Source organism: Polypterus senegalus, chromosome 8 (assembly GCF_016835505.1).
Source record: "Polypterus senegalus isolate Bchr_013 chromosome 8, ASM1683550v1, whole genome shotgun sequence".
NCBI lineage: Eukaryota > Metazoa > Chordata > Cladistia > Polypteriformes > Polypteridae > Polypterus > Polypterus senegalus.
The window spans coordinates 5,859,156-5,871,634 of NC_053161.1; the positions used below are offsets into that span (position 1 = coordinate 5,859,156).

Below are 12,479 nucleotides of genomic sequence, written 5' to 3' on the forward strand. Positions count from 1 at the left end.
TCTTTCTCAATCTTTCATATATTCAGGCATGATACTTGCATTCTTTTACCATGAAATAATAATAACGTATAAAAAACCACAGCCTGAAGAAGTAGCGACTTAGACAAATAACACATTTTAAATCCAAGAATTGAGTGTTATGAGAAATCGTTCGAATCCGGCAAAGGTTGCCGATGCATTTGTGCAGTCTGTCACAGCGCAGCCACCGTAGTTTACACTTCCCAAGGACTTCTGGGAATGAAGGAACTGGAAAATGGCGGCTGTGGTTTTACGTTCCCCTCTTGCTAACGTCCTTTGCCGGCTGTCTTGTGAGTCTTCATAAATTAATAGCGGTCGGGAAATGCAGTGTTCGGAAAATCATTTAAACTTCTCTCGACATGTATGATCCAGACACGAAATAACAAAGTAAAGAATTTTAAACTGCAGCCACAGGCCCGAGATTGATATTTTCTGTATGACCCTTCGCTGCTGTGACCTACACATTTTATATTTTGCTGTTAAATGAATCTGCAGTGACTGGTGTGGTAGCTCATAAAGTATATATGACAGAAATAATTCTTCATCTGTGAGTAAACGCTTAAATAAAGAAATCCGACCCAGTCTAATACAATTTTAAGCATCGTTATTGTCGATCAAGTATTTATATGCCTTAGTAGCAATTAAAACATCCTATGAATCGATTTCCGATAACATTCGCTTCGGCGCTTCACCCGAAAACATATAAGTAACCCGGTTTGACGAACAGCGGGTAAGTGGATGAAGTAACTCAATAGCTGACGTTAATTAACGGAATTAAGGAACAGACTTGTGATAAACTCAGTACTGTAGTCACTTCAGTGATACAGTACTCCCATTCGCTCCCAAAATGTGTTTTTCTAAACCCAAACAATGTGTACTTCAAACGGTTCTTTGTGCAATTAAATATACCTCTATTTTTCTGTGCTAACAAGGTTTTAATAGTATTTAATTGTAGTTGAAGTATTTTAGTACTTTTATTTGCAGTTTCACAATGATATTTTAATAGGATTTGGGCACTGATTTTTTAGTACATATTTATAATGACAGCAAATTAGTGAGTGTTTTGTGCATTTCAACATGCTGGTTTGCTCTGCTTGTATAGACGGTGCACTTACCACTGACCACCTTGTTGGAAATCTGTTAAATGTCTGTTTATAGACTATTGTTGATTTTGTGTGCATAGAAAAAAAACTTACCTGTAATGCCTGCTGCGTTGATGTATAATAACACAGTTCCTCAATATTTAAGAATATTTTATATGTTAAGCTTGAAGTGCAAAGTAGAGTGAAAAGTACTTGGATATATGTTGTAGGTCGGTTTAAGTCTGCTAGTGATCCAGAAATAGATCTTTTTCAGTCTTTAAACCAAAAAATGAGAAAATTAGTAAATTGTCCTGGAAAGTTATTTACATGTTTTGGAACTTTTCTTATTTTATTTGATTTTTCTTCTCGTTTTCCAAGATCTCACAGCTGAGAGTATGCAATGCTATGGTGTGGACAAGATTGTATTTTGAAAGACTCTTGTATATTTTGTTATCAGATACTCTGAACCCCGTGGAAGTGTTGGTAAGCCTTTTAATGCACCCCGTGCGACATCACGCACATTAATGATGATTTAAGTGCTCATCTGATATGTTCACCACAGCGTAACAACAGCACTTTTAAGTTAATTTATTGCAATTCAAGCACAGACCACCTCTCCTTACATACAAATTTTTGTATCACTTGCAAGAGGCTCCATTTCTTTACTAGCTGGTCAAATAGCTAGTGCCAAGATACTTAATAATGATTAATTTAGGACAGCCACAATTGCTTATTTTGTAAACAATTAATGGATAAAATAGTCAATAGATTAATCTACTGACTAATTTTGTCCAAATAACTCAAGTAGACATATGCATGTGTACTGTATTTAAACATTGAATAATTTCACAATTCGAAGACATGAGAGTATAAAAAACACAACTAAAATAAGTCCAACAGGATGATAAACAAGACAACACTGTTATCAATAAAATATGTAAGTGAACAAAGGCTTAAAGTAAAAAATGTTTGAATAATAATAGAATTAATAACAGAACCTGATGTCAACAGTTTAATTTGAAACAAAACTGAATAGGCATTTGGGTTCTAGACCTCAGTGTTACAGTGGGTCCACTCTAATTCCATCTCGTTTCACATGCATTTTTTCTAATCCATCTTGACTGTATGTAGATGTCATTTGTAGACATGAATATATCTCCAGGGCATTATTGGCATAAAGCAGCTTAATGAGGTTTCTAAAGTATGAATGGTACCAACTGAAAAGATATGGCAGGAGATGGGCTATTTGTATCTCTTGAAGAGAAGACTAAGGTAAAATCAATATCCTATACTTTAACAGCCACAGAGCATTAAATATTTAAGTTCATCTTTTCAGTGACGGTGACTTTTTGCTCTTTGGTGCAGCTACACGCTTTGTTCTGAGGAGGCAATGACAGCACAACAGGTATTTTTTAAAAAAAATACATTTTGCCTGTTATTGCCAACACCATATTTAAATATTTATAAAAACATTGACAAGCATGGCTGACGGTACGCACTCAAATCCTTTCATTCATTTTAAATTCATGATTTTTGTCAATTTTTCACTTTTTCAAAAGCAACCTACTAGATCTCTTAATCAGTATATTACCAGAAGTGTGCAGTAATAACACGAATAATCCATCACAAATCCAATTTAAAAGGTTCTGTGCAGTTTGCTCAGGACAGTTCTGCTAAAAAAATATGCAATTGTGTTAGACATTGGAGGCAAAGAAAGTGGGAGAAAACCTTTACACTGAAGAATACTTATAGGTGGCATTCATTTTAACTCTCGCAGGGTGCTCCTTTCCAGTGAGCCAAGGGCAGCAGGATGGACAACCTATTGGCACTGACTTAAGATGAAATGTGGAAAGAGCCTTGAACAATTTTTCTTAAAAAGTGCATACCTTTTTAATGTTGTAACCAGGATTTTACTGAGTTCTACAGTGTAGTTGTCTGACATTCAAAAACCGCAATATATGTTGTGGTTCGTTTCTTAAAAACAACTTCCCAGCAGCAGCCCCCCAATGGGAGACATCTGCCTGTTGCTATACCTCAAACTGTCTTTCAGTTTGGATCAGCTGCACTGGATTTTAATAGGTCATTTTCCTTAGTCGTTCCTGATCTTTTATTAAAGGAGGTTTATTCACAATTTAATAGTTTTAGAAATTACTAAAACTACTCAATAAAGCTGACCTTTGTTTATGCAGGATGGTATTGCTGCCAGATTTTGAATTTTGATAATTAGTTTTCTTTTGGATTCATGACTTGATAGTTAAAGATTTACAAGTTGCTGGCCCAGACGTAAATATCTGGCAAGGAGTGAAAATGTAGCTCTGCTTAGAATAAATCTAGCAAGGTGTTTAATAGACTAGTGTATTTTATACTAGCATATGTACTGAAACATTATTTTACTTCAGTTTATTCACGAATAGTAATAGTGGTAACTGAGAAGTGCATTTAGCAGATAATTTATCTGTTTTGCCCAAAGAAAAACAGTGGCTCTATTTTTCATTCCCGTGCTATTCACTTGCATGAATTTCTGAAGTTAACCAGCATCACAATACTAAAAGAAATTGTAAGTGGGTTACTTATAGTACTGTTGGCTTGCGCTGTTCTATGTGTCCTCTTCAGGTTTTCATGCATTGAGCTAGCACTGTTATAGAACACCACAAAATGAACAAATAGCCACTTTCTCAGATTTTTGTGTGAAATACTCCCACACAGAGGAGAGTTTTGTTCGCCATTTGGAAGAACCTTCTTATGCTGAATGTGGTGCAGCTGTCACCTTGACTAGCCTACTTAAAAACTGTATAGAGAGTCATAGCATGTCCGTGTGCAACACAGGGATAGAGGCTGGTCCTATTAGTCAGTTAAGTAAATGCAGTTTGATGAAACTTTATTTTGATTAGTTGACTACATTGATTATTTGTGACAGCGCTAGATTAGTTATTAATTAGACTAATTATTATTAACAACTACTACATCTTTTTCTTCTTTCGGCTGCTTCCATTATGGGTTGCCACAGTGGATCTTTTTTTTCTCTGAATTTACTGTCTTAATCTTCTTTATTTATTTATTTGGTTTGTACAATGCTATATACTGTATACCCTGCCGTTCTTTCTTATATTCTGTACGTGCCTTGAGCATGGGAAAGGCGCTATATAAATAAAATGTATTATTATTATCATCATTTTGTATCTTGCTGTGTCACACCCATAACCTTCATGTCCTCTATCATCACATTCATAAACCTTCTCTTAGGTTTTCCTCTTGCCTGGCAGCTCTATCCTTAGAGCTCTCCAAATTAATGCAATCTCTCCTAACTGAATTTGTATCCCAACTGTCTAACCTGAGCCAACCCTCTAATGTACTCATTTCTAATCCTGTCCATCCTCGTCACACCCAATGCAAATCTTAGCATCTTTAACTCTGCCACCTCCAGCTCTGTCTCCTGCTTTCTGGTCAGTGCCACCGTCTCACTACCGTCCTGTAGACCTTTTCAATCAATCAATCAATCAACATTTATTTATATAGCACATATTCATACAAAAAAATGTAGCTCAAAGTGCTTTACAAAATGAATAGAGAAATAGAAGACACAATAAAAGATAAACATAAGTCAACATTAATTAACATAGAATAAGAGTAAGGTCCGATGGCCAGGGTGGACAGAAAAAACAAAAAAAAAACTCCAAAGGCTGGAGAAAAAAATAAAATCTGTAGGGGTTCCAGACCAAGAGACCGCCCAGTCCCCTCTTCACTTTTGCTGATACCCGTCTGTCACAAATCACTCCTGACACTCTTCTCCACCCATTCTACAATACCTGCACTCTCTTTTTTCACCTGTCTTCCACAATCCCCATTACTCTGTACTGTTGATACCAAGTATTTAAACTCATCCACCTTCGCCATCTCTACTCCCTGCATCCTCACTATTCCACTGACCTTCCCCTCATTCACACACATGTATTCTGTCTTGTTCCTACTGACCTTCATTCTTCTCCTCTCTAGAGCATATCTCCACCTCTCTAGGGTCTCCTCAACCTGCTTCCTACTCTCACTACAGATCACAATGTCATCAGCACACATCATAGTCCACAGAGACTCCTGTCTAATCTCGTCTGTCAGCCTGTCCATCACCATTGCAAATAAGAAAGGGCTCAGAGCCGATCCCTGATGGTTTCCTTTTTTCTCTTTCCTCTGTCCAGATGTCACCCCAAACACCCATTCTGCTGTCACCCATACTACTTCTGCTGTAGTTGCCCAGCTGTCTGGTAACTTTTCATTGCCACCCAGTGCCTGTCTTACCTCCTCCCTAAACTTAACCTTGTAGTCTTCTTTTTTCAGCTTCCTCCATTTGATCCTTGGCTTTGCCCTCACTCTCCTCCTCTTCTTGATCTCCAACATCATCCTACAGACCACCATCCTATGCTGTCTAACTACAGTTTCCCCTGCCACCACTTTGCAGTCTTTAATCTCCTTCAGATTGACTCTTCTGCACAGGATATAATCTACCTGTGTGCATCTTCCTCCACTCTTATACATCACCCTATGTTCCTCCCTCTTCTTAAAGTACGTATTCACCCCAACCATGCCCAGCCTTTTTGCAAAATCCACTATCATCTGACCTTCTTCATTCCTCTCCTTGACACCATACCTACCCATCACCTTCTCGTCTCCTCTGTTCCCTTCACCAACATGTCCATTGAAATCTGCTCCAATCATCACTTTCTGTCCCTTGGGTACACTGTTCATCACTTCATCCAACTCACTCCAAAAATCTTCTTTCTCATCCATCGAACTCCGAATTTGCGGGGCCAATACACTAACATTCATCATCACATCTCCAATTTCCAGATTCATAATCATTACTCTGTCTGACACTCTTTTCACTTCCAAAACACTCTTGACATACTGTTCCTTTAGAATAACCCATATCCCATTTCTCATCCTGTCCACACCATGATAGAACAATTTGAATCCACCTGGCCTTATTCCCCTTCCATTAAGTCTTTGCATGTACAATATATCAACCTTCTTTCTCTCCATCATATCTGCTAACTCTCTGTTCTTACTAGTCATACTGCCAACATCCAAAGTTCCAACTGTCAGCTTCACTCTCATTACCTTCCTCCTCTCCTCTTTCCTCCGGACACATCTCCCCCCTCTTCTTCTCCTTCACCCAACAATAGCCCAGTTTCTGCCAGCACCCTGTTAGCTAACAGTACTGGTGGCAGTCGTTAACTTGGGACTCGACTGATCCAGTATGGAAATCTGTATTGTTGTCTGCATGTTAATCTGGCAAAATTTTACACCGAATGCCCTTCCTGATGTGACTCTCCCCACTTATCCGGGCTTGGGACCATCACAAAGAAATACACTGGTTTGTGCATCCCCTGTGGCTGAGTTATTAACAACTACTACATATTATGATTGATATAACAGTTCCTTTAAATATATTCGCTATACATTGTTTATTATTATTTTTTTTTCTGATAGGGCACTGAGTTGATGAGCTCTGTAGTGTGTAGCAGATTATTACATGTTTTACATGCAGATATTTAGATTTTGTGATTTGGCTGTGCTATGTATTCATACAAATGTGTAGGTTTTCTGAATGAACTGTTGCACTATAAATTGTCAGTTTTATGTGAATCAGTTCTTATCTGTTGTCTAGTAAAGAGTTCTATAGGGCTGCTGTCTGAACTAAATACTGAAAATAGAACATTGTACATTAAAATATGTATCTGTCCAAATTTATTTGAAATTGTCATGCTACATACAGTACCAGTCAAAGGTCCGGACACACCTGCAAGGTTTTATCTTTATTTGTACTTTTCCTGAATTTTGGAACAACTGTGAAGACCTCAAAACTAGGAAATAACATGTAAGGAATTATGCAGAGACCCAAACATATTTTAGATTCCTTAGGTCATCCACAAATTTCTCTTAACCAGGTTCATGAAATACAAATCTAGAAGGAGTTCCCACATATGCTAAACAATTGTTTCCTGCTTTTTCTTCACACGGTGGTCCAACTTATCCAAAACAGTGTCTTTTGCGGTGATGACAGATGACTGTGGAGAAACCAGAAAGAAACACATGTAGAAATGGGGAATATCTGCAAATGCCTCCGAGTCAGGTGCCAAGGCAGAGACTCAAACATTGGATGTTGTACCAGTGAAGTATTCAGTACTAAACACTGATGCCATGTCAGAAATTTACTGTATAAATATCAAATAATGCAAGCTTCAACATGTTTTTGTACGTGTTCTAATAATTAGTGATTTTTTTTGGTGAATTTTAAAATAGGCTATTTTGCATTTATGTGAACAACACTACTTTATACAATAGTTTTTTATAGGCAGCAACATTTTTTTGAACATTTATTTTTTATACATTTATGTATATTTCTTTGTACTCTCATTATTCATTCATTTTACTGACGTAAATATGTGTTATTTTTATTCTTTTAGGCTCTAGATCTCAGGCAGCCGTATGTTTTATTGAAAAGAGGAAGATACATGAAATTACACCTCATGGCAAAGGAGGGCGATCTTCAGTTAGTGGAATATCAGCTACAGTGTTTGGAGCTACTGGCTTTGTTGGCCGTTATGTCGTCAATAGACTTGGTAATAACTTCACTATAAGGATTTAAAAATGTACATCTTCTGATTTTTCTTATGTTAAAAGTAATTGTCTTTTTAAGTCCCCCCCACCCCCGACTTACTCTGTTTGGACATGTGCTTACACTTCATCCTATATTTATTTGGAAAAAAATATTTTTCATTGTTTATTACATGTATTTTGCTGCTATAGGAAAAGTTCAGAGATTATAAGACATTATTCATTTTCAATGATTTTGCAGATAACAGAGTTTATTGAGAGTGTTAATGCTGAAAAAGTAGTATTGACAGCATTTTTTTTTTCAGGCCGCATTGGTTCTCAGATTATAATACCTCATCGTGCTGATCAGTATGATGTTATGTACCTCAGACCAATGGGGGATCTAGGGCAAATCATCTTTATGGTAAGTGACAGGTTTTATGTTTTACTGTTTATATTCATCTAATTAAAAAGAAGCAGAGGTAGACTACTATTTTCATTTTGAAACCCATGTGGAAATGTAATTAACTAATAAACCAAATTTAAATATGAGTTAAGTTACAGTCATGGCCGAAATTATCGGCACCCCTGAAATTTTCCCAGAAAATGCACCATTTCTCCCAGAAAATTGTTGCAGTTACAAATGTTTTGGTATACACATGTTTATTTCCTTTATGTGCATTGGAACAACACAAAAAAACAGAGAAAAAACACCAAATCTGACATAATTTCACACAAAATTCAAAAACCGGGCTGGACAAAATTATTGGCACCCTCAACTTAATATTTGATTGCATGCCCTTTGGAAAAATTAACTGAAATCAAGCGCTTCCTATAACCATCAACTAGCTTGTTACACCTCTCAATTGGAATTTCCGACCACTCTTCTTTTTCAAACTGCTCAAGGTCTCTCAGATTTGAAGGGCGCCTTCTCCCAACAGCAATTTTGAGATCTCTCCATAAGTGTTCAATCGGATTTAGATCCGGACTCATTGCTGGCAACTTCAGAACTCTTCAGCACTTTGTCTTCAACCATTTCTGGGTGCTTTTAAAGTTATGTTTGGGGTCATTGTCCTGCTGGAACACCCATGACCTCTGACACAGACCCAGCTTTCTGAGACTGGGCCCTACTTTGTGCCCCAATATCTTTTGGTAGTCTTCATATTTCATGATGCCTTGCACACAGTCAAGGCATCCCGTGCCAGAGGAAGCAAAACATCCCCAAAACATCTTAGAACCTCCACCATGTTTGACTGTAGGTACTGTGTACTTTTTCTTCATAGGCCTCATTCCGTTTTCTGTAAACAGTAGAATGATGATCTTTACCAAAAAGCTCTACCTTGGTCTCATCTGTCCACAAGACATTCACCGAGAAGGATTTTGGCTTCCTCAAGTACATTTTGGCAAACTCCAGTCTGGCTTTTTTATGTTTCTGTGTCAGCAGTGGGGTCCTCCTGGCTCTCCTGCCATAGCGTTTCATTTAGTTCAGATGTCGACAGATTGTTCGAGCTGACACTGTTGCACCCTGAGTCTGCAGAACAGCTTAAATATGTTTTGAAGTTGATTGGGGCTGTTTATCCACCATTCGGACTATCCTTCGTTTCAGTCATTTATCAATTTTTCTCTTCCATCCACATCCACGGAGATTAGCTACAGTGCCATGTGTTGTGAACTTCTTGATTCATTGCGCACAGTGGACAAAGGAACATGAAGATCTCTGGAGATGAACTTGTAGCTTTGATATTGTTGATATTCTTCTACAATTTTTGTTCTTAAGTCCTCAGACAATTCTCTGCTGTTCTTTCTGTTTTCCATGCTTAGTGTGGCACACTCAGACACACAACAGAAAGGTTGAGTGAACTTTTCTCCATTTTAACTGGCTTCAGGTGTGATTGCTATATTGCCAGCACCTGTTTCTTGCCACAGCTGAGTTCAAACGAGCATCATATGCTTGAAATAAAATGATTTACCCACAATATTGAAAAGGTGCCAATAATTTGGTCTGGCCCATTTTTGAAGTTCTGTGTGACATGATGTCAGATTTGGCGTTTTTTCTGTTTTTTGTGTTGTTCCAATGCACGTAAAGGAAATAAATGTCTATAACAAAACATTTGTAATTGCAACAATTTTCTAGGAGAAATGGTGCATTTTCTGGGAAAATTCCAGGGGTGCCGATAATTTCTGCCATGACTGTAAATTAGACCCACCCAAACTTGATTGCTGCCAGCTGTACTGAAACTAAACATAACTTATATAGAACCTTCTTAGCAATGCGAAGTTGGCTAAAAGGTCTCAACAAGCAGCATACCATGCCTTGATCAAAAGAAATTCCAGAATATCTGAGAAAGAAAGCTACTGAAATGTATTATTCGAGAAAGGGTTTTACAGAGCAACCTCTTAAACCTTGGAAAACCATTGTGATAGCCATCATTTCCAAATGGGTAAAACTTAGAAGAGTAGCAAATCTGGTAAGAAGTGGCCATCCTTGCAAGATTACTACAAGAATGCATTCCACCTTTAGAAAGACACTAAGCAAAAATATAATCCATGGGAGAGCTGCAACTCAAAAACCACAGTTAAACAAGAGGAACTTAAAGCTTTGTATAACATTTGCAAAACTTTTGTGATAATGTTCTATGGACTGATTAATTTAAAAATGGAACTGGAAGACATGGGTCCCATTATATCTGGCATGAAGCTAACACAGCTTTCCACATAATGTCTTCAGTCAAAATGATGATGGTAGTGGTGATGCTAGTGTAATAGTGTGGGAGTGCTAATTCAGGGCTTGGCCAACTTGCCATAAGTGATAGAAACATGAATTCAGCCCTCCACCAGAAAGTAGAATGTCTGGATATCAGTCCATGGTATGAAGCTTAAAGACAGTTGTGTTATGCAGCAGGACAGTGATCTGAAGCACAAGAGCAAGTCCACCTCTAAATGGCTAAATTAAAACAAAAATGAGGTTTTGGAATAGTCTGGCCAAAGTCCTTACTTGAGCCGTATTGATATGTTGTGGCAGGATCTTAAACGAAAAGTTAGTCGAAAACCTTCCAATTTTGCTGAATTAAAACAATTTTGTAGAGAAGTATGAGACAAAATGTCTCCACAGCGATATAATAAACTGGTCTTCTGTTACTTGAAACATTTGATTGCAGTTAATGCTGCTGAAGGTGGCACAACCAAGTATTAAGCTTAGAAGGGTAATTACATTTTTTACATTGGTGATATAGGTGTTAATGAACCTTTTTCTCCTCAATAAATAAAATGGTAATTTACAAACTGTGTATTGTGTTTACTCAGGTTTTCTTTAGTATTATGCTAAATTCATTTGGAGTTCAGAAGCAATTAACTGTTGTTATTGTGTAAAAACAGAGGAAATCAGAATGGGAGCAGATTCTTTTTCCCCGCACTGTATGTTTGCATTACACCTTCATTCCTCATCCTGCTCCAAGTCAAGTAATAAAACTGAAAAAAACTTTGTTTTCCTTTTTTGCAATGTAATCAGTATATTAACTATTACCTTCTTTTAAGCCTACCTTTTTACTGACTAATACATAAACCTACTTAGTTACCTGAAATTGAAATTTTAAAGTTTTCATCAGTATTAAAATTTACATAAGGTGAGTGGCAAGTATTTTTTCTATTACAAGACCCATTAAACAGGCTCAGAACATTGTATACTGTACCAGATATTACATATTTGAATGAAATGCTATGCTGTATGTAGATTCTGTTGATGTCTAGTGAAGAATTTGTAAGCCTTTAATGACAAATGTTGGTGGTAAGAGTAATGTATGGTGCATGTATGTTCGTCAGTTATCTAAACTTTTGGATATTGTACATATTTTGTTGGACTCTTAATGTTGTATAATTTAAAACTTGAGAGTACTAACTTGACAAAAGACTGACACTAAGCACATCTACAGGACCCAGAACAGAGAATGAGACTGGTTAATAGTAGCCGTTTGTCAGAGTTAATGTCTAAAAACAAATACAGTTAATGCAGCATGTATAGCTATGCCAGCTGAGTTCCTGCACTCTCACGATCACACTTGTAATAGATCAGATGCGTCACTCGCATTACATCAATGACCTATTGGAGGCTATGTTTGGTGTGTGTATAATGAAAATGTTGCATTTGTGTCATTCATGACAAGAGTGAAGCGGAAGTTTCATGCAACCAAACCATCCCACAGTCTTTCCATTGGACACCTAGAGATAATATTTGTTGGGTGTCATTGCACTGTTAGTGCATCTTCAATGGTCAGTTGGAGGCAGTACCATCTTGATTTCAAAGACAAAGATCCCCTACACTCTGCACTTTGATCGGTTTAGTTGTTGAGATATGATCTTATGAAACTGAAGAAAAAAATAAAGCCATGTCAAATTTGACACCCCTGTCCCCCTTACAAAATTGTCTGTATCTTGGAAAGAATTGATCTTACATAAAAAATAATTTTACAGGATGTCTACTGTACTGGTATTTTGTTCAGAATTTTTTGAGACTGAAGTGCATTGGATTTCTGGAAAATTGTTTGAATTGTCATGGAATGATAATTCCAGTGTTTTAATCCTCTCTAACCTAAGCAAAAAAATTCTCCTGGGTTTACCTTGGAATTTTTGACTGTAAAGTACTAATATTTCACCATGTCATCAAGTTTCTTATGTCGTCTGATTCAGTATAAGCTCCATTTTCCAGTTATGTCCATTACATATAGCAGTACCTAATATGTAATTGTGTAAACCATGTGCAAGTGTAAAAAAAAAAAGTGAAAACCCTTGCATTTT

General features: G+C 37.1%; 1 protein-coding gene across 1 annotated transcript in view; it reads left to right on the top strand.

Moving 5' to 3' along the window:
• The first annotated feature begins 205 nt into the window (after positions 1-205).
• Positions 206-12,479, top strand: part of ndufa9a (NADH:ubiquinone oxidoreductase subunit A9a) — a 43,786-nt gene continuing 31,512 nt past the window's right edge. The window contains exons 1-3 of the mRNA XM_039760639.1: positions 206-308; positions 7,559-7,714; positions 8,015-8,112. Coding sequence (XP_039616573.1) covers positions 254-308; positions 7,559-7,714; positions 8,015-8,112 — 309 coding nt within the window. The 5' untranslated portion in view covers positions 206-253. The remainder of the gene's footprint in view (positions 309-7,558; positions 7,715-8,014; positions 8,113-12,479) is intronic.